The 22930-nt window shown below is 46.4% G+C and overlaps 1 protein-coding gene across 1 annotated transcript in view; it reads left to right on the top strand.

Moving 5' to 3' along the window:
• The first annotated feature begins 1258 nt into the window (after positions 1-1258).
• Positions 1259-22930, top strand: part of noc4l (nucleolar complex associated 4 homolog) — a 39907-nt gene continuing 18235 nt past the window's right edge. Inside the window, exons 1-6 of the mRNA XM_068006171.1 lie at positions 1259-1412; positions 2922-3042; positions 8257-8363; positions 12266-12373; positions 21548-21697; positions 21784-21886. Of these exons, the coding sequence (XP_067862272.1) occupies positions 1263-1412; positions 2922-3042; positions 8257-8363; positions 12266-12373; positions 21548-21697; positions 21784-21886 (739 nt within the window). The 5' untranslated portion in view covers positions 1259-1262. The remainder of the gene's footprint in view (positions 1413-2921; positions 3043-8256; positions 8364-12265; positions 12374-21547; positions 21698-21783; positions 21887-22930) is intronic.

The following is a 22930-nucleotide window of genomic DNA, read 5'->3' as shown; positions in this document are numbered from 1 at the left end:
CCGACTCTATTGCAAGAGCAATCCGGTTAGTCCCACTCTCCCGCCCTATCCCCGTAGCCCTGCAAATTTTTTCCTTTCAAGTACTTATCCAGTTCCCTCTTGAAGGCCATGATTGAATCTGCCTCCACCACCTCCTCGGGCAGTGCATTCCAGATCCTAACCACTCGCTGTGTAAAAACATTTTTCCTCATGTCACCTTTAGTTCTTTTGCCAATCACTTTAAATCTGTGTCCTCTGGTTCTTGACCCATCTGCCAATGGGAACAGTTTCTCTCTATCTACTCTGTCTAGACACTTCATGATTTTGAATACCTCTATCAAATCTCCTCTCAACCTTCTCTGTTCCAAGGAGAACAACCCCAGCTTCTCCAGTCTATCCACGTAACTGAAGTCCCTCATCCCTGGAATCATTGTAGTAAATCTTTTCTGCACCCTCTCTAAGGCCTTCACATCTTTCCTAAAGTGCGGTGCCCAGAACTGGACACAATACTCCAGTTGTGGCTGAACCAGTGTTTAATAAAGGTTCACAATGACTTCCTTGCTTTTGTACTCTATGCCTCTATTTATAAAGCCAAGGATCCCGTATGCTTTTTTAACCACTTTCTTAACCTGCCCTGCCACCTTCAACGATTTGTGCACATATACCCCCAGATCTCTCTGTTCCTGTGCCCCTTCTAGAGTTGTGCCCTCTAGTTTATATTGCCTCTCCTCATTCTTCCTACCGAAATGTATCACTTCGCATTTTTCTGCATTAAATTTCATGAGTTAGAAGGTCATGGGTTCAAGTCCCACTCCAGAAACTTGAGCACAAAATCCAGGCCAACACTCCCAGTGCTGCACTGTCGGAGGTGCCGTCTTTTCGATGAGACATTAAACCGAGGCCCCGTCTGCCCTCTCAGGTGGACAGAAAAGATCCCACGGCACTAATGGAAGAAGAGCAGGGGGAGTTCTCCCCGGTGTCCTGGGGCCGATATTTATCCCTCAACCAACATCACTGAAAAAACAGATGATCTGATAAGTGAAATTCCTCTTTTGTTAAATTTGGGTTATGGATTTTTTTGGACATTGCGATTCGGCCCAATCCTCTGTGGAAAACCTTCCCTTCCCTTTAAGAGCCAATCAGCCCAGCTGCAGGATTGAAGGGACTGCCCCTTTAAGTGGGCGTGTGTGTTTCCAGGCTCCGCCCCCTCCCAGCTTTCCGATTGGCCGCTCCGCCGCACGTGATCACCAGGACAACCCCCCCCCCCCCCCCCCGGGGGAAAGATGGCGGCGCCCAGCGGGAGAGACACGAGCGACCGGAGAGCGGCGGGGCCGCAACTCGAGGCCGAGGCCGAGGCCCAGGCCCAGCTGGAGCTGGTGCTGGGCAGCAGGAAAAATGCGAACACGGTGTTCGACATCCTGGAGGGGCTGGAGGTGGGTGGAGTGGGTGTGGAGGTGAGGGGCCCCCGGACCGGCCTAAGGGGGCCCCGGACCCTGGGGCTGTCGTTAGATTGAACGCCGCCGCCGCCACTCAGTGCACAGACTGGGCCGTGTGTGTTCGGAGAGGGGGATTTGAAAGAAACGCTTGCATTTCTATAGCGCCTTTCACGTCCTCAGGACGCCCCAAATTCGCTTCACAGCCAAAGACCCTTGAAGTGCGGTCACTGTTGTGATGAGGGGAAAAGGCGGCAGCCAACCTGCGCACAGCAAGATCCCACAAACAGCAATGTGACAAATGACCAGATAATCTGCTCTTGTGATTTATTTTGGGCCTCGACCTTGTCTCTCTGAAATGTCCCACTTCACATGCGATTAATTGCCTTGAACTGCTGGGAGTGAGGCTTTTGATCCAAAAGAGGGACAACATGATAACTTTAAATGTATTTCTACAGGTTAAAGTAGGAGGGAGGTTTTGCATTAGGTGCTCACTGGGCAGGTGGAACAGATTTTACTTTCTGTGAAATACAGTAAATCTTGTACAGCTACCCCATTGGAGTGAAATTCAAGAGTCCTACAGATACACTGTAGAAATGGCACCCTCTGCTGTGGGATTAAATCATAATACAGCAGACTGTCTAACTTCTGAAGGGGAAATTGGGAACAGCGCAAACCCCAAATTCATCTCATGAATGTCCAACTAAAGTAACTGTCTGAAGTATGTTTGCACAGAATGTGGAATCTTTCATATCAATATCTATTTTTAATTTTCCTTTTTTACACACGAATAATTCACTGTGACCCGCATTCCGAGGTCCTGATTTCTTGTTCCAGTTATCTATTGGCGATCGTGGTCCTCTGATGTCCTGTTGCAATTGCTCCATTAGTATGTGGCTGGATTCGACAGTCTTTGCTGTTTTAACTCCCAGTGCAGTACTGAGGGAGTGCTGCACTATTGGAGGTGCCGTCTTTCAGATGAGATGTTAAACCAAGGCCCCATCTGCCCTCTCAGGTGGATGTAGAAGATCCCATGGCACAATTCGAAGAAGAGCAGGGGAGTTCTCCCCGGTGACCTGGCCAATGTTTATCCCTCAATCAACATCATTAAAACAGATTAACTGGTCATTTACCTCATTGATGTTTGTGGGATCTTGCTGTGCGCAAATTGGCTGTTGCATTTCCAGCATTACAACAGGAACTACATTTCAAAAGTACTTTATTGGCTATAAAGTGATTTGGGACGTCCTGAAGTCATGAAAGGTGCTGTATGAAGCTCTTTCTTTACATGGTTGTCTGCAAATTGACTGCTGCATTTGCCTACAAAACAACTATGGTTATATTTGGAAAGTAGTTCATTGGCTGTGAAACACTTTTAGGGACTGTATAAATGCAAGTTCTTCACATCAGTACAACTCATCACTGTAAAGACTGCGTGAAGACTATCAGTGGCCAAGGTTGACAGTATTAATATTTATTGACAATAAGTTTGTGTGTGTTTCTCATTAGGCTGATCAGGAAGCCGAAATCCTCACTGCTATTAGAACCTGCAGCAAGTTATTTTGCACCTTCCTGCAACAAGGAGAACTTTTTGTTGGCCAGCTGCCCGGAGAAGCGGAGGCTCTGTCAGGTAAGGAGTAAACACTCAGGCTGCTTGTCGGAGTACTTGCTTCTACAAGCAGGGTCAGCGAGATATTGGGGGCTACACGGAGATCAGCAAGGAAGAAGGGGCCAGTCACCATTCAACCCAATGAAAATGGAGACACGTCTGCATTCTCACTGGGAGGCGGAGAGACAGCCACAGGTCCTTCGGGACTGCTAATTGGGGAAAGGGTCTTGGTTTCTACCGTGATTTGAAAGGAAGACCGGTATAGTTTCAGTTAGAGGGAAATAAGAGCTTATATAGTGATATACTGGCGACAGGAACATCTGGAATGTTCCAGCTGTAAAGCTCTGCATTGTTGGAGCTGTTCATCTTGCACGGAGCCCATTGGATGCCGCGTTCTGCAGTAATTTTCGGAGACCGTGCTGGATTTTACAGGGTGTCTCTGACGACAGAGCCTGTGAATCCTGGGCAGAGCTCCTCGCCCTTACTCATTGTCTGGGCTTTGCAGTTGGGATATCACAACTTGGTACGGTGATCGAGCACCAGACCCAAAGACCGTTGTAATCATTTTGTTCACAGGTTAGCACTGGGAGAGATTATTCTGCATACGCACTGTTCTCAGTTGGCTTGTGTGAACTGTTTGTTAGATTTCTACAGTACGCTGAAGTAAAATGGTAAAACAAAAGCTAAATGCTGCAGATGTGAGAAATCTGAAATGAAAACAGAAAATGCTGGGAACACTTGACAGGTCAGGCAGCATCTGCGGAGAGAGAAATAGAGTTAATGTTTCAGGTTGATGACCTTTCATTGGAACTTAAAATGGTGATGTGATAATCCTACTCAATGAGTCTATAGGTTAAAACATGCTCAGTAGGATATTTTTTTCGCATTGTTTTGTTTGACTCATTGGGATGAAGGATTCTGGCAGAGGGAAATGCCACACTTTTCCAACTTGAGAACTCAATGTGAAGATCAAACACAGCCATGGGCAGTACAATAAACTCCCTCAATTCTTGCCCAATCCCAGCGGAGCAGCCCAGTGACGGCATTTTATGGTGAGCTGTGCACCCTGCTCATTGGAGCCCGTCACACAAATTTAGGAACATAGGAACAGGAGTGGGCCATTCAGCCTCTCGAGCCTGTTCCGCCATTCAGTTAGATCATGGCTGATCTGTATCTTAACTCCATTTACCCGCCTTGGTTCCATAACCCTTAATACCCTTGCTTAACAAAAATCTATCAATCTCAGTTTTGAAATTTTCAATTGACCCCCAGCCTCAACAGCTTTTTGGGGGGAGAGAGTTCCAGATTTCCACTCCCCTTTGTGTGAAGAAGTGCTTCCTGACATCACCCCTGAACGGCCTAGCTCTAATTTTAAGGTTATGCTCCCTTGTTCTGGACTCTCCCACCAGAGGAACTAATTTCTCCCGATCTACCCTATTGAATCCTTTAATCATGTTAAATACTTCAGTTAGATCACCCCTTCCATTTCATCCGTACAGCTGGCAAAGAGGGGCCATTTGTCCTGTTTGTTTGGGCTGAGCTGAAACCCAATCCCCACAGATTAAAGGACATTTGCTGCAAGGCTTCACTGTCTCTCCCTTGTGTCTTGGTGGCCACAGCTGGACAGACTAGTCCGGCCTCACATGGAACACTGTGTAAAAGTGTTGTCACATTTGAAAAGGGACTCGCATGCATTGGGGAGAGTGCAGAGAAAAACAACGAGAATGATCCCAAATGTAAGTGACATGAGCTAGGGGAAAAGATTAGAGAAGCTTAACTTCTACAGTGTGGAGAAAAGGTTAAGTGGGGGGTCTTCATCGAGGATTACAAAATTATAAATTGGAAGAGATGAAATGAGACTCAAATTAACTTTTCAGTCAGATCGATTATAAAAGATGTGATAACAGAACACTCGGAAGGCATTAACGGGATTGGACAAAGTCAGCATGGGTTTATGAAAGGGAAATCATGTTTAACAAATCTACTGGAGTTTTTTTGAGGATGTAATTAGTAGAATAGATAGGGGAGAACCAGTGGATGTGGTGTATTTGGATTTTCAGAAGGCTTTTGATAAGGTCCCACACAAGAGGTTAGTGTGCAAAATTAAAGCACATGGGATTGGGGGGAATATACTGGCATAGATTGAGAATTGGTTGACAGACAGGAAACAGAGAGTAGGAATAAACGGGTCTTTTTCCGGGTGGCAGGCAGTGACTAATGGGGTACCGCAGGGATCAGTGCTTGGGCCCCAGCTATTCACAATATATATCAATGATTTGGATGAGGGAATTAAATGTAACATTTCCAAGTTTGCAGACAATACAAAGCTGGGGTGGAATGTGAGCTGTGAGGAGGATGCAAAGAGGCTCCAATGTGATTTAGACAAGTTGGGTGAGTGGGCAAGAACATGGCAGATGCAGTATAACGTGGATAAATGTGAGGTTATCCACTTTGGTTGTAAAAACAGAAAGGCAGATTATTATCTGAATGGTGATTGGGAAAAGGGGAGGTGCAACGAGACCTGGGTGTCCTTGTACACCAGTCGCTGAAAGCGAGCATTCAGGTGCAGCAAGCAGTTAGGAAGGCGAATGGTATGTTGGCCTTCATTGCAAGAGGATTTGAGTACAGGAGCAGGGATGTCTTACTGTAGTTATATAGGGCCTTGGTGAGACCACATCTGGAGTATTGTGTGCAGTTTTGGTCTCCTTATCTGAGGAAGGATGTCCTTGCCATGGAGGGAGTGCAACGAAAGTTTACCAGACTGATTCCTGGGATGGCAGGACTGACGTATGAGGAGAGATTGGGTCGACTCGGCCTATATTCACTAGAGTTTAGAAGAATGAGAGGTGATCTCATGGAAACATATAAAATTCTAACAGGACTAGACAGACTAGATGCAGGGAGGATGTTCCCGATGGCTGGGGAGTCCAGAACCAGGGGTCACAGTCTCAGGATACGGGGTATGCCATTTAGAACCGAGATGAAGAGAAATTTCTTCACTCAGAGGGTGGTGAACCTGTGGAATTCTCTACCACAGAAGGCAGTGGAGGCCAAGTCATTAGATGTATTCAAGAAGGAGATAGATATATTTCTTAATGCTAAAGGGATCAAGGGATATGGGGATAAAGCAGGAACAGGGTACTGAGTTAGACGATCAGCCATGATCATTTTGAATGGTGGAGCAGGCCCGAAGGGCCGAACGGCCTACTCTTGCTCCTATTTTCTATGTTTCTATCAGTAGAACAAGATGAATTTAAATGAGTAACCGTTTCATAGGCTGACTTTGCTCGCTGGATCCAGCTCTCGTGAACAGTCTGCACCTGACCGGGCAAGCTGTTGGGCCAGATTTTGCTGCAGCAGGGCATCTGACAGTGTCTGCTGTTAGTTAGACTTGTCCCCTGCACCCTGCAGCTCCAGCGTGAGTGTGTGAAACAGGGCATCTGGGACCTGAGTGAACAGGGCAAGCAACTCCTTAACCAATCAGATTGAAGGATTGTGAAATTAACAGCGTAAGGACTGAGAAGGAAGTGTAAATTAGAGTGAGTGAATTCAATATCAAATCAGGTACAGAAAGAGAGGGAAAGAAAGATTGGATTGAGAGAGAGAGGAGACAAAGAGAAAGTAAAAAAAAAAGTTTTCATTTAAAATTTGACAATTTAAAAAATCTCCAACAACAATTAAAAGCTGAAGGAATGAGACTCCACACTTTGTAATAGTTAATTTTCGGTGCCAGAGAGGTTGTTTGGCAGTAATTAACAATTATCACATCGTTAAAAGGCATTACTTAGACTAGAAATGACTACTTAACTTTCTGTGGTGAGTTTAGTTCGTATCTACCGCGCAAACACAGCAACTTCACACCATTCAATGCCATTTCATTGGTCAGGCAGACAGCGAGATGATGTTTTCGTGAAGCTAATTGTGGAGCAGCGCAATTCAGACAGCAACTTCTGGATAATAGAATTTAACCGCACGTTTGCTCCATGCCTGAAGTTACAGATAAATAACGGCGAGTGGCATTAGCCCATCGTTATTTTGACAGCAAAAAGCTGGGTCAATATAACACAATATCTGACACACAAAAAGCGTATTCTAGTGTACTAGAGTTGAGACGATAGCCTGTGTGACGTATTTTGCTGTATACTAATAAACACTTTCTGCAAAGATAGTGCTGTTGCCCTTTGGGCACCCGACACTTGTCTGTCAGAAGTTCAGACACGGGGTCACTGGGGGCGTATCGATATTTATGGAGTGTCGCCCACACACACGCTGATGTAGACTAGTGTTCATCTTGCATTCTGGTGTCATACTGTTCAACGGGGAGCGCTGTCTTCAGTTACTCTGTGGAGGTGTATGTTAAGGAACAGATTTATAGAAAATTAATCGTTCTTTCAGCTGTGGCCCAGCGTTACAGCGAGCTAGGTCGAAACTGCAGCACAGAATCAGGCCACTCGGCCCAACTGGCCTATGTCGGTGTTCATGCTCCACCCGAGCCTCCTCCCTCCCTACTTCATCTCACCCTCTCAGCATATCCTTCTATTCCTTTCTCCCTCATGTACTTATCTAGTTTCCAGCTAGCACTCTCGCCTCTGAGCCAGAAGATCATGGGTCCAAGTCCCATTTCAGACCTAATCCAGGCTGACAGCCCAGTGTAACCTGATTCATAGCATCAAGGGCAGTACACAATCAGATAAGACTGTTACGGATCGCTGATGGCTCGGTGGACAACACTCTCGCCTCTGAGTCTAATGGTTGTGGGTTCAAGCCCCAAACCAGAAACTTGAGTCCATAACCCAGGCTGACACTCCCAGTGCGAGTACTGAGGGAGTGCTGCACTGTCGGAGGTGCCGTCTTTCGAATGAGACGTTAAACCGAGGCCCCGTCTGCCCTCTCAGATAGACGTAAAAGATCCCACGGCACTATTTCAAAGAAGTGCAGGTAAGTTCTCCTCGGTGTCCTGGCCTATGTTTAGCCCTCAGCCAACATCGCTAAAACTGATTATCTGGTCATTATTACATTGCTGTTTGTGGGATCTTGCTGCGCACAAATTGGCTGCTGCGTTTCCTGCATTACAACAGTGACTACACTTCAAAAGTAGTTCATTGGCTGTGGAGTGCTTTGGGACGTCCTGAGGATGCGAAAGGCGCTATATAAATACACATTCAATCTTTCCGGGTTACTCTGGAAGTTGCAGCAAACCTACAGAAGTAACACTTCTGTTTTATCTAATTTCAGCTGACTACAATGCGGAGAAGAAGTACAAGATCTGGATGAGGCATCGCTATAACAGTTGTATTGAGCAGATATTAAATCTGATGATACACAAGTCTGATCAGGTGCAGGTGAGTTTCCCGGCGATGGGGACGTTGAGTTTCCCGGCGATGGGGACGTTGAGTTTCCCGGCGATGGGGACGTTGAGTTTCCCGGCGATGGGGACGTTGAGTTTCCCGGCGATGGGGACGTTGAGTTTCCCGGCGGTGGGGACGTTGAGTTTCCCGGCAGTGGGGACGTTGAGTTTCCCGGCGGTGGGGACGTTGAGTTTCCCGGCGACGGGGACGTTGAGTTTCCCGGCGACGGGGACGTTGAGTTTCCCGGCGACGGGGACGTTGAGTTTCCCGGCGACGGGGACGTTGAGTTTCCCGGCGACGGGGACGTTGAGTTTCCCGGCGACGGGGACGTTGAGTTTCCCGGCGACGGGGACGTTGAATTTCCTACTCCTGCTCTGGAGTTGGCACCTTGTATCAAAAGCCAAACTGGACTGTCGTAGGAAAATAACTCGTTAAAAATTGTAATATGGCAAATTATTTCAACATTTAACTGATGTGGGGGTATATTTATTCCTACCTGTTCTAGTGGCTCTGTACTTTATTTCCAAGTCCAAGTCGTTCTGAAGGAATAGTTCAAATATGCCCGGTTTTAATATTTTAGCGTTAGCTCCATAATACTGGATTAAAAATTAAAATCACTGAAAACTAGACAAAAACAAGGGCGAGCAAACATTGAAAATCAGACTTTTTTGCTGGCTGGTTTACATTAGAAAAAAATGGACAGCCAGCTTTTAAAAAAAAACTGATCGGCCATAACATGGATGGGTGATTAACCTAAGTCTGTTCTGATATCCAGGGGAAAATATAGTACTCTCGGAAATAAAATTTGATCAGCTCAAAGTAAGTACCTGGGAACAGTGTTGCCCACCTGTCAGTGAGAGGGACTTTAAATGTGATTGCTGCTTGCTCTCCTCTTTTCTCCCAGGTTCTGAGTCCTAAAATAAACATCATAATCGACCACATAATAGACTTGTTAGCAAAATTAAAGCCCATGGGATTAAAGGGACAGTGGGCAGCGTGGAGACAAAATTGGCTCAGGGACAGAATGCAGAGAGTAGTGGTGAACGGTTGTTTTTCAGACTGGAGGGAAGTATACAGTGCCGTCCCCCAGGGGTCAGTATTAGGACCACTGCTCTTTTTGATATATAATAACGATCTGGACTTGGGTATAGTGGGTATAATTTCAAAGATTGCAGATGACACAAAACTCAGAAATGTAATAACAATGAGGAGGATAGTAGCAGACTTCAGGAGGACAGAGACTGGTGAAATGGGCAGACACGTGGCAGATGAAATTTAACACAAAGAAGTGTGAAGTGATGCATTTTGGTAGGAAGAATGAGGAGAGGCAATATAAACTAAATGGTACAATTTGAAAGGGGGTGCAGGAACAGAGAGACCTGGGGGTTCACATACACAAACCTTTGAAGGTGGCAGGACAAGTTGAGAAGGCTGTTTTTAAAAAAAACATATGGGATCCTGGGCTTTATTAATAGAGGCATAGAGTACAAAAGCAAGGAATCACTGGTTAGGCCTCAACTGGAGTATTGTGTTCAATTCTGGGCACCACACTTTAGGAAGGATGTCAAGGCTTTAGACAGGGTGCAGAGGAGATTTACTAGAATGATACCAGGGATGAGGGACTTCAGTTATGTGGAGAGACTGGAGAAGCTGGGGTTGTTCTCCTTAGAGCAGAGAAGGTTAAGGGGAAATTTGATAGAGGTGTTCAAAATCATTAAGAGTTTTGACAGAGTAAATAAGGAGAAACTTTCCAGTGGCAGAAGGGTCGGTAACCAGAGGGCACAGATTTAAGGTGATCAGCGAGAGAACCAGAGGCGACATGAGGAAACATTTTTTTACGCAGCGAGTTGTTCTGATCTGGAATGTGCTGCCTGAAAGGGCGGTGGAAGCAGATTCAATAATAACTTTCAAAGGGGAATTGGATAAATGCTTGAAGGGAAAGAAAACATTTACAGGGCTAGAGCAGAGGATTGGGACTAATTGGATAGCTCTTTCTGGATAGTTGAGGAGAAATTTTTTCACCCAGAGGGTGGTGGGGTGTCTGGAACTCACTGCCTGAAAGGGTGGTAGAGGCAGAAACCCTCAACTCATTTTAAAAAGTACTTGGATGTTCACCTGAAGTGTCGTAACCTACAGGGCTATGGACCAAGTGCTGGAAAGTGGGATTAAGCTGGATAGCTCTTTTTCAGCCAGCATGGACACGATGGGCCGAATGGCTTCTTTCTGTGCCGTAACTTTCTATGATTAATTCTTTCAAAGAGCCGGCACAGGCCCGACGGGCCGAATGACGACCTCCTGTGCTTTGCCTACAATGATACTATCAAACCGTTAAACATCCTGCGTTATCTGCCAATGTATTTTGAATGATATTCGTCCTGTGTAACTCCCGTGGGGGGCTTCTATCTTGGCACGGTGCCCAGGCTTTTCACCCTATCTTGGTGAGCTGGTGCTGCGCCAGCTGCTTGCACAGTTGGCACTGAATTGTGGTGGGTGGAAGCATAAAACGTAGATCCAGTTATTGAAATCGAACAAGTTTGGTTATAGTTTCAATCCAGTCCAATTTTACCTGTGTTTTATTTTTGAGGATTACAGGAAAATGACCCTGAAGCAGCCAAATGCAATTCACGACAGAATTCAAATCCAATTTTGTCTCACTGAGTTCAGCAATGCTACCTGTCAGTTTGGTGTTAACTTGGCTCAGTGGGTAGTCAAGGAAAGATATACTCACCAGGTTACTGAAACTAACTAGCTATTGTTTCCAATAGGCACAATATGTGCAACTTGTAAATCCACTGTCTCTCATATATATATATATATATATATAAACCTGTACTCTACACTCTTTAGTTTCAGCCGTGGCTCAGTGGGTAGCGCTCTCGCCTCTGAATCAGAAGGTCGTGGGTTCAAGCCCCACTCCAGAGACTTTAGATAATCTAGACTGACCCTTCAGTGCAGTGCTGAGGGAGTGCTGCACTGTCGGAGGTGCATTCTTTTGGATGAGACTTGAACCGAGGGTCTGGCTGCCCTCTTGGGTAGCCGTAAAAGGTGCTTTTTCAAAGAAGAGCGGGGAATCCTCCCACTGTCCTGGCCCACATCCATCCCTCAGCCAACACCATCAAAAAACAGATTTCCTTGCTGTGTGTGGTACCTTGCTGTGCCCAAATTAGCTGCCGGGTATCCCTGCAAAACAACAGCGACTGCATTTCGAAAGTAATTCATTGGAGGCAAAGAGTTTTGGGACATCCTGAGGTCATGAGATCTCTTCAACTCTATGGAATCTTGTACGGTGACCCTGCTTTGTGCTCATAAACAATAAGTGGTAAAATCTACAATAACGCTCTGCACGCAGAATAATTCAGAACATTTAAAAGTTTGACGTTTGAATTAGTCTGGAGAACCTAGGCGGAGGACAGCACGTCACTTATCAAGTTTAAAGTTCCCCTTAAGATCGCCTCATACGCAGACGGGATGAGCTGACCGTATGCTATTTCTGTGATACACTGACTTACCGGCTGTGTAGCCTATTCCTGAATTGTTAACGCCGACTTCGCAAAGCCTCATGGCCCCTTTTCTCAGCTGCCACCGTTTGTTTTTATTTTAAACAGGCTGTCCATTTTTATTTTGTAGTGTCGAAAAACATCTGGTGTTTTCTTAAAGACAAACTCATTTGCACCGGCTCAAAAATCTTGCGATCTAGCCACCTCTGTCTGCAGCAGATCCCGCACCTCTGGCTGCTTTCTGGGACAGCGTGTTTTTTTTTTGGATGGAAAGGAGGAAGTGTTGTTGGTGTAATAGAATTGTAGAATCAGACAGCACAGAAGGAGGCCATTCAGCCCATTGTGCTGAATTTTTGCCTCATGGTGAAAACCTTCACCTTCCGTCTGTTTCCCCTCCAGGAAGTGGCGCTCTGCACCCTGATGAAGTTTGTTCAGGCGGAAGGAAGATGGCCTCTTTTCAAATATGAGGAAGAAGAGCATTACACCTTCCCCCGAGAATTGTTAAAGGTGAGTCTTGATTCCGATCTGTTCTGCAGACTTTGGATGGAAAGGTACAGGGCAGGCTGGTGATTCAGTTGATTAGTCAGTACTCGGAGTATGACGTTACGCTGCTGGCTAGGAGAAAGGTGGAGGAGCCAGTGGGAGGTGAGGATATTTACAATGAGGGAGGCCATTCAGCCCATCCCTCCATGGAAACCTAGAGTTCCAGCATCTAATTGCCTCCAGCGTTTTTGCCCCCACTGTCCCTGCTCAGATGATCACTCCAGGTATTAATCACTCTTTGTACAGTCGTGCGTCCTGACATCAGTCCCACTCGTGCACTCTACCATTTTATGTCCAAGGATTTTAAATAAAAAATGTCAGTCTAACCTTTAATTAGACCGAGGATCTGCTAAGATCATGAGCAATGCCACGGGAGATTCGCTAGCAATATAAATGTGTGTGTGTGTGCGCGCTCCTGTATTATATATGCACGATTAGTATGCGTCAGCATCGAATGTCACATGCAAGTTCCTACGTAGCTATTATTTTTAAAAGCATACAAAAAAGAAAGTTAGACTCACTTCTAATTAGTCTGAGGATCCGTTAAGATTGCTCAACTTCTAATTGAACCAAGCAAAGCAAAACAATCAGTTTTCGGGAATAGTGTATTAGCAGCTGTCACACAAGCCTTGTACAACATTTATTGATTGCTAGAAATAAACCTTCACCTAGTTACTGTAAAAGGTAATCCTGTTTCTTCAAACCAAATTTCCTGCATGCCTTTGAGTCCTGAAAGAGCCCCGTGTTATTAAACGGCATGTTTCCTCGTTTTGTTTTTGCACTTGGTGTCGAATGCTCCCTAATACAGCAGGGATGCCACTGTTTTCCTTTGCTATCTGACACTGACTTCCAGAAGTTCAGAGAGGAGATCCTGGAGAAAGTGTCAGTATTTACAGAGGGTCTCTGGGAGTGTGTCTATTTACAGGGGGTCCCTGGGAGTGTGTCAGTATTTACAGGGGGGTCCCTGGGAGTGTGTCAGTATTTACAGGGGATTCCCGGGATTGTGTCAGTATTTACAGGGTTTCCCCGGGAGTGTGTCAGTATTTACAGGCAATTCCTGGGAGTGTCAGTATTTACAGGGGTTCCCCGGGAGTGTGTCAGTATTTACAGGGAATTCCTGGGAGTGTGTCAGTATTTACAGGGGTTCTCCGGGATTGTGTCAGTATTTACAGGGGGTCCCCGGGATTGTGTCAGTATTTACAGGGGGTCCCCGGGATTGTGTCAGTATTTACAGGGGGTCCCCGGGAGTGTGTCAGTATTTACAGGGGGTCTCTAGGAGTGCGTCTATTCACAGGGGCTTCCTAGGAATGTGTCAGTATTTACAGGGGATTCCCGGGATTGTGTCAGTATTTACAGGGTTTCCCCGGGAGTGTGTCAGTATTTACAGGCAATTCCTGGGAGTGTCAGTATTTACAGGGGTTCCCCGGGAGTGTGTCAGTATTTACAGGGAATTCCTGGGAGTGTGTCAGTATTTACAGAGGTCCACAGGAGTGTGTCAGTATTTACAGGGGGTCCCTGGGAGTGTGTCAGTATTTACAGGGAATTCCTGGGATTGTGTCAGTATTTACAGGGGTTCCCTGGGAGTGTGTCAGTATTTACAGGGGTTCCCGGGGAGTGTGTCAGTATTTAAAGGGAGTCCCCAGGAGTGTGTGAGTATTTACAGAGGTCCACAGGAGTGTGTCAGTATTTACAGGGGGTCCCTGGGAGTGTGTCAGTATTTACAGGGGGTCCCTGGGAGTGTGTCAGTATTTACAGGGGGTCCCTGGGAGTGTGTCAGTATTTACAGGGAATTCCTGGGATTGTGTCAGTATTTACAGGGGTTCCCCGGGATTGTGTCAGTATTTACAGGGGTTCCCCGGGAGTGAGAGTATTTACAGGGGGTCCCCGGGAGTGTGTCAGTATTTACAGGGGGTCCCCGGGATTGTGTCAGTATTTACAAGGGGTCCCCGGGATTGTGTCAGTATTTACAGGGGGTCCCCGGGATTGTGTCAGTATTTACAGGGGGGTCCCTGGGAGTGTGTCAGTATTTACAGGGGGTCCCTGGGAGTGTGTCAGTATTTACAGGGGGGTCCCTGGGAGTGTGTCAGTATTTACAGGGGTTCCCTGGGAGTGTGTCAGTATTTACAGGGGGTCTCTGGGAGCATGTCAGTATTTACAGGGTGTCTCTCGGATTGTGTCAGTATTTACAGGGGGTGTCCAGGAGTATGTCTATTTACAGGGGGTCCCTGGTATTGTGTCAGTATTTACAGGGGGTCCCTAAGAGTGTGTCTATTCACAGGGGTTTCCTTGGAATGTGTCAGTATATACAGCGGGGTCTCCGGGATTGTGTCAGTATTTACAGGGGGTCCCTGGGAGTGTGTCAGTATTTACAGGGAATTCCTGGGATTGTGTCAGTATTTACAGGGGTTCCCTGGGAGTGTGTCAGTATTTACAGGGGTTCCCGGGGAGTGTGTCAGTATTTAAAGGGAGTCCCCAGGAGTGTGTGAGTATTTACAGAGGTCCACAGGAGTGTGTCAGTATTTACAGGGGGTCCCTGGGAGTGTGTCAGTATTTACAGGGGGTCCCTGGGAGTGTGTCAGTATTTACAGGGGGTCCCTGGGAGTGTGTCAGTATTTACAGGGAATTCCTGGGATTGTGTCAGTATTTACAGGGGTTCCCCGGGATTGTGTCAGTATTTACAGGGGTTCCCCGGGAGTGAGAGTATTTACAGGGGGTCCCCGGGAGTGTGTCAGTATTTACAGGGGGTCCCCGGGATTGTGTCAGTATTTACAAGGGGTCCCCGGGATTGTGTCAGTATTTACAGGGGGTCCCCGGGATTGTGTCAGTATTTACAGGGGGTCCCCGGGATTGTGTCAGTATTTACAGGGGGTCCCCGGGATTGTGTCAGTATTTACAGGGGGTCCCCGGGAGTGTGTCAGTATTTACAGGGGGTCTCTAGGAGTGCGTCTATTCACGGGCTTCCTAGGAATGTGTCAGTATTTACAGGGGATTCCCGGGATTGTGTCAGTATTTACAGGGTTTCCCCGGGAGTGTGTCAGTATTTACAGGCAATTCCTGGGAGTGTCAGTATTTACAGGGGTTCCCCGGGAGTGTGTCAGTATTTACAGGGAATTCCTGGGAGTGTGTCAGTATTTACAGGGGTTCTCCGGGAGTGTGTCAGTATTTACAGGGGTTCTCCGGGAGTGTGTCAGTATTTACAGGCAATTCCTGGGAGTGTCAGTATTTACAGGGGTTCCCCGGGAGTGTGTCAGTATTTACAGGGAATTCCTGGGAGTGTGTCAGCATTTACAGGGGTTCCCCGGGAGTGTGTCAGTATTTACAGGGGTTCCCCGGGAGTGTGTCAGTATTTACAGGGGTTCCCCGGGAGTGTGTCAGTATTTACAGGGGTTCCCCGGGAGTGTGTCAGTATTTACAGGGGTTCCCTGGGTGTGTGTCAGTATTTACAGGGGGTCCCCAGGAGTGTGTCAGTATTTAGCGGGGTCCCTGGGTGTGTGTCAGTATTTACAGGGGGTTCCCGGGAGTGTGTCAGTATTTACAGAGGGTCCCCGGGATTGTGCCAGTATTTACCGGGGTTCCCCGGGTGTGTGTCAGTATTTACAGGGGGTCCCCAGGAGTGTGTCAGTATTTAGAGGGGTCCCCGAGTGTGTGTCAGTATTTACCGGGGTTCCCCGGGTGTGTGTCAGTATTTACCGGGGTTCCCCGGGTGTGTGTCAGTATTTACCGGGGTTCCCCGGGTGTGTGTCAGTATTTACAGGGGTTCCCGGGAAGTGTGTCTGTATTTAAAGGGAGTCCCCAGGAGTGTGTGAGTATTTACAGAGGTCCACAGGAGTGTGTCAGTATTTACAGGGGGTCCCTGGGAGTGTGTCAGTATTTACAGGGAATTCCTGGGATTGTGTCAGTATTTACAGGGGTTCCCCGGGATTGTGTCAGTATTTACAGGGGTTCCCCGGGAGTGTGTGAGTATTTACAGGGGGTCCCCGTGATTGTGTCAGTATTTACAGGGGGTCCCCGGGATTGTGTCAGTATTTACAAGGGGTCCCCGGGATTGTGTCAGTATTTACAGGGGGTCCCCGGGATTGTGTCAGTATTTACAGGGGGTCCCCGGGATTGTGTCAGTATTTACAGGGGGTCCCCGGGATTGTGTCAGTATTTACAGGGGGTCCCCGGGATTGTGTCAGTATTTACAGGGGGTCCCCGGGAGTGTGTCAGTATTTACAGGGGGTCTCTAGGAGTGCGTCTATTCACAGGGGCTTCCTAGGAATGTGTCAGTATTTACAGGGAATTCCTGGGAGTGTGTCAGTATTTACAGGGGTTCCCCGGGAGTGTGTCAGTATTTACAGGCAATTCCTGGGAGTGTCAGTATTTACAGGCAATTCCTGGGAGTGTCAGTATTTACAGGGGTTCCCCGGGAGTGTGTCAGTATTTACAGGGGTTCCCCGGGAGTGTGTCAGTATTTACAGGGGGTCTCTAGGAGTGCGTCTATTCACAGGGGCTTCCTCGGAATGTGTCAGTATTTACAGGGGATTCCCGGGATTGTGTCAGTATTTACAGGGAATTCCTGGGAGTGTGTCAGTATTTAGCGGGGTCCCTGGGTGTGTGTCAGTATTTACAGGGGGTTCCCGGGAGTGTGTCAGTATTTACAGAGGGTCCCCGGGATTGTGTCAGTATTTACCGGGGTTCCCCGGGTGTGTGTCAGTATTTACAGGGGGTCCCCAGGAGTGTGTCAGTATTTGGAGGGGTCCCCGAGTGTCTGTCAGTATTTACCGGGGTTCCCCGGGTGTGTGTCAGTATTTACCGGTGTTCCCCGGGTGTGTGTCAGTATTTACCGGGGTTCCCCGGGTGTGTGTCAGTATTTACAGGAGGTCCCCGGGAGTGTGTCAGTTTTTACAGGAGGTCCCCAGGAGTGTGTCAGTTTTTACAGGAGGTCCCCAGGAGTGTGTCAGTTTTTATAGGAGGTCCCCGGGAGTGTGTCAGTATTTACAGGAGGTCCCCGGGTGTGTGTCAGTATTTACAGGAGGTCCCGGGAGTGTGTCAGTATTTACAGGAGGTCCCCGGGAGTGTGTCAGTATTTACAGGGGATCCCCAGCGGTGTGTCAGTATTTGCTAGGAATTTGAAAACCCCACCATTTTGAAAATTCTCTCTGATGCACAGTAGACCTGGGGGATAGAAATTAAACCCAATAAAAAGCGTTACTTGTTGAGATGTGTTGCGGACGGCCTTGGTGGTTTGGGTTGTCAAGGGTGGGGACTGAGGTTGAAGGGGTGGGCCAGAACTAAGAACACAATTAAGTTGTGTTTTCTCGTTTCTGCATGAGACTTGACCTGAATTTAAGGGTGGAGAGTGGGTTGAGGTTAGAGAGGCAATGAACTGCTTTCATTTAGTGCAGTGATGTGTTCACTGAGCCATTTTTATGCACGTACATGATGTGTGTGGTTCAAACTGTTTACGGTGAGGATTTATGAGTTTGCACATCAAATGTAATAGAGCCAGTAGTCGTGGTCCATATCGGTACCAACGACATAGGTTAAAAAAAAAGGGATGAGGTCCTGCAAGGTGAATTTAAGGAATTAGGAAATAAATTAAAAAGCAGGACCTCAAAGGTAGTGATCTCAGGATTACTACTAGTGCCATGTGCTAGTGAGTAGAGAAACAGGAGAATAGACCAGATGAATGCGTGGCTGCAGGGATGGTGTAAGAGGGAGGGATTTAGACTCCTGGGAAGGTGGGACCTGTACAAGCGGGACGGGTTACACCTGAGCAGGACCGGGACCGATGTCCTCGCGGGGGTGTTTGCTAGTGCTGTTGGGGAAGGTTTAAACTAGAATGGCAGGGGGATGGGAACCTGAGCAGGGAGACAGAGGAGGGGGAAACAAGGATAGAAACAAAAGACAGAAAGGGAAGAAGCAATAGTGGAAGGCAGAGAAAACAAGGGCAAAAAACAAATAGGGCCATAGTGCAAAATAAAACCAAGATGACTAGCAATCTTAAAAAGACAAGTCTAAAGGCATTGTGTCTTAATGCACGGAGCATTCGCAATAAGGTAGATGAATTAACAGCGCAGATAGATATTAACGGGTATGATATAGTTGCGATTACGGAGACATGGCTGCAGGGTGACCAAGGATGGGAACTGAACATCCAGGGGTATTCAATAATTAGGAAGGACAGGCAAAAAGGGAAAGGAGGTGGGATAGCGTTGTTAGTAAAGGAGGAAATCAATGCAATAGTGAGGAAGGATATTGGCTCGGAAAATCACGATGTGGAATCTGTATGGGTGAAGCTAAGAAACACAAAGGGGCAGAAAACATTGGTGGGGGTTGTCTATAGGCCCCCAAACAGTAGTGGAGATGTAGGGGAAGGCATTAAACGGGCAATTAGAGACACATGTAAGAAGGGTACAACTATAATCATGGGTGACTTTAATTTACATATAGATTGGTCAAATCAAATTCCAATAATACTGTGGGGGAGGAATTCCTGGAATGTGTACGTGATGGTTTTCTAGACCAATACGTTGAGAACAGGCGATCCGAGACTGGGTATTGTGCAGTGAGAAAGGATTAATTAGCAATCTTGTGCGCAGTCCCTTAGGGAAGAGCGACCATAACATGATAGAATTCCTCATTAAGATGGAGAGTGAAGTAATTGAATCCGAAACTAGGGTCCTGAATCTAAATAAAAGAAATTACGATAGTATGAGGTGCGAGGTGGCTATGATAGATTGGGGAACTTTACTAAAAGGGATGACGGTGGATAGGCAATGGCTAATATTTAAAGAACGTGTGCAGGAATTACAACAATTATTCATTCCTGTTTGGCACAAAAATAAAACAGGAAAGGTGGCTCAACCGTGGCTTACAAAAGGAATTAGGGATAGTATTAGATCCAAAGAGGAGACATATAAAATTGCCAGAAAAAGCGGCAAGTCTGAGGATTGGGAGCAGTTCAGAATTCAGCAAAGGAGGACAAAGAGATTGATTAAGAGGGGAAAAATAGAGTATGAGAGTAAACTAACAGGGAACATAAAATCTGACTGTAAAAGCTTCTAAAAATATGTCGAGAAAAAGATTAGTGAAGACAAATGTAGGTCCCTTACAGTCAGAAATGGGGGAAATTATAATGAGGAACAAAGAAATGGCAGAACAATTAAACACATACTTTGGTTCTGTTTTCACAAAGGAGGACACAAATAACCTGCCAGAAATGTTAGGGAACCAAGGGTCTAGTGAGAGGGAGGAACTGAAGGAAACTAGTATTAGTAAAAAAATAGTGCTAGGGAAATTAATGGGGCTAAAGGCTGACATCCCCAGGGCCTGATAATCTACATCCCAGAGTACTAAAGGAAGTGGCCCTGGAAATAGTGGATGCATTGGTGATCATCTTCCAAAATTCTATAGACTCTGGAACAGTCCCTACAGATTGGAGGGTGGCAAATGTAACCCCACTATTTAAAAAAGGAGGGAGAGAAAAAACAGGGAATTACAGACCAGTTAGCCTAACATCAGTAGTGGGGAAAATACTGGAGTCTATTATAAAAGATGTGATAACAGAACACTTGGAAGGCATTGACGGGATTGGACAAAGTCAGCATGGGTTTATGAAAGGGAAAGCATGCTTAAAAAATCTACTGGAGTTTTTTGAGGTTGTAACTAGTAGAATAGATAGGGGAGAACCAGTGGATGTGGTGTATTTGGATTTTCAGAAGGCTTTTGATAAGGTCCCACACAAGAGGTTAGTGTGCAAAATTAAAGCACATAGGATTGGAGGGAATATACTGGCAAGGATTGAGAATTGGTTGACAGACAGGAAACAGAGAGTAGGAAAAAACGGGTCTTTTTCCGGGTGGCAGGCAGTGACTAGTGGGGTACCGCAGGGATGAGTGCTTGGGCCCCAGCTATTCACAATATATATCAATGATTTGGATGAGGGAATTAAATGTAACATTTCCAAGTTTGCAGACAACACAAAGCTGGGGTGGAATGTGAGCTGTGAGGAGGATGCAAAGAGGCTCCAATGTGATTTAGACAAGTTGGGTGAGTGGGCAAGAACATGGCAGATGCAGTATAACGTGGATAAATGTGAGGTTATCCACTTTGGTTGTAAAAACAGAAAGGCAGATTATTATCTGAATGGTGATAGATTGGGAAAAGGGGAGGTGCAACGAGACCTGGGTGTCCTTGTACACCAGTCGCTGGAAGCGAGCACTCAGGTGCTGGAAGCAGTTAGGAAGGCGAATGGTATGTTGGCCTTCATTGCAAGAGGATTTGAGTACAGGAGCAGGGATGTCTTACTGCAGTTATACAGGGCCTTGGTGAGACGACATCTGGAGTATTGTGTGCAGTTTTGGTCTCCTTATCTGAGGAAAGATGTCCGTGCCATGGAGAGAGTACAACGAAGGTTTACCAGACTGATTCCCGGGATGGCAGGACTGACGTATGAGGAGAGATTGGGTCGACTCGGCCTATATTCACTAGAGTTTGGAAGAATGAGAGGTGATCTCATCGAAACATATAAAATTCTAACAGGACTAGACAGACTAGACGCAGGGAGGATGTTCCCAATGGCTGGGGAGTCCAGAACCAGGGGTCACAGTCTCAGGATACGGGGTAGGCCATTTAGAACTGAGATGAGACATTTCTTCACTCAGAGGGTGGTTAACCTGTGGAATTCTCTACCACAGAAGGCAGTGGAGGCCAAGTCATTAGATGTATTCAAGAAGGAGATAGATATATTTCTTAATGCTAAAGGGATATGGGGAAAAAGCGGGAACAGGGTACTGAGTTAGACGATCAGCCATGATCATTTTGAATGGCGGAGCAGGCCCGAAGGGCCGAATGGCCTACTCTTGCTCCTATTTTCTATGTTTCTATCGTCAATGGCAAGGACCTTCTAGGTGCTGGAGGTCGCACGTTTGGGAGGGGCTGCCGTGGAAGCCTTGGCAGTGCATCCCATAGACACTTGCTGTCCATTTCCCCCTGCCTTAATGAAGCACCTTGGGACATTTCGCTATATTGCAGGCACAATATCGATGAAAGTTGTATTTTGTAGGGACAATTCATGGTACAATTGTTTCAAACCGCTGTATGTCCAACTTCAGTTTTTAGTTGAAACTTTGACAAGTGTCCATTCCCTTTCAGTCGGTTGTGGAACGTTTGCTTCAGGTGGAAAGAGATTCCTCGTCCCAGCTGGCTCGATTTCGGGAGTATTTGGAATATGAGGATATCCGCTTCTACGTCATGGCCTCTGCTGCTGAAAACATACCAAGAGTTGCTCAGGACTCAAAGGGGGTAAATTTCCACACTTTGTTTTGCCCCGTTCTAAATCCGCACCCGCCTCATTATCCATCGATCATTTTTCTGCCCTCTTTGTGCAGGCTGTGCTTCCTGTTTATCGTCGAAACGTGTTTGCCCTTTTGTCCTCGATTCACATGCCAGATGAACAGAGTGACCTCAAGAATTTCCTTGTGAAGCAAGCAAGTAAGTATTAATTGGATGGTGAGCGCAGGTTACACTAGGAAGTAGTTTGGACTGAGAAAAATTTGTGCTCATCAAAAGGCTGTGGATGTTGGTTCATTAGAACTTTTCAAGATTGAGATCGATAGATTTTTGTTGGGTAAGGGTATCAAGGGATATGGAGCAAAGGCAGGTTGAGGTACAGATCAGCCATGATCTAATTGAATGGTGGAAGAGGCTAGAAGGGCTGAATGGCCTCCTCCTGTACCTATGATCAAAGTTAGATTAAGAAGGGTTGTCGACGGGGGTTGGCCATTCAGCCCATCAAGCATGCTGCTCCATGGCACCTTTAACATTTTAATCCCAATTCCCATATTCTTTAATCCCTTACTTCCCAAGTAAATATCTATCTCCCTTTTAAGCACCTCAGTTGACTTTGTATTTATGGCCTTTTGGCGTTCCACATTCTCATAACCTTTCATATATCGAATTTTCCCCTGGATTTGCTTGTGATGTCCCCTCGCTCGGGACTCCTACAAGAGGGAAGAGTCATCGCCAACCTATCTTGTCAATTCTCTTCGTTATTTTAAAAGAAAGAAAGAAAAACAGTGAGATGCAGTGAGAGTCCCACATTTGGCACTGTAACACATGATTATTATTCAGATAGAATATAGAAAGGTACCATGAGACACTGAGCAAACTTGGGCTGACTTTCCCAAAAAAATGAAGAGGTAAACAACAGCTTGCCTTTATATAGGTTATGGGGTGATCTAATTCAGCCTTTTCAGGTACCCCTACATTAAAACAGTGGGCACACTTCAGAAGTACTTCACTTGGCTGTAAATGATGTCCTGGGGTCGTGCAAGGCGCTATATAAATGCAAGTTCTTTCTTTCTATACAAGATACTTAAGTTGTGAAGAAAAGTTAACCGGGAGCATTGCTTCAAGCTAAACCAGAATAACAGGGCAAGAACAGGGAGGGAGGCATAGCTTCATAGTGATGAAGGACAAATTTAGGACTGATTTCGGGAAGAATTTCTTCACACACACAGTAGTTGGCGTGTGCAG

Source organism: Heptranchias perlo, chromosome 25 (genome assembly GCF_035084215.1).
Source record: "Heptranchias perlo isolate sHepPer1 chromosome 25, sHepPer1.hap1, whole genome shotgun sequence".
Classification (NCBI taxonomy): Eukaryota; Metazoa; Chordata; class Chondrichthyes; order Hexanchiformes; family Hexanchidae; genus Heptranchias; species Heptranchias perlo.
The sequence above is the reverse complement of the archived record's forward strand: the minus strand, read 5'-3'. Positions and strand labels throughout refer to the sequence as shown.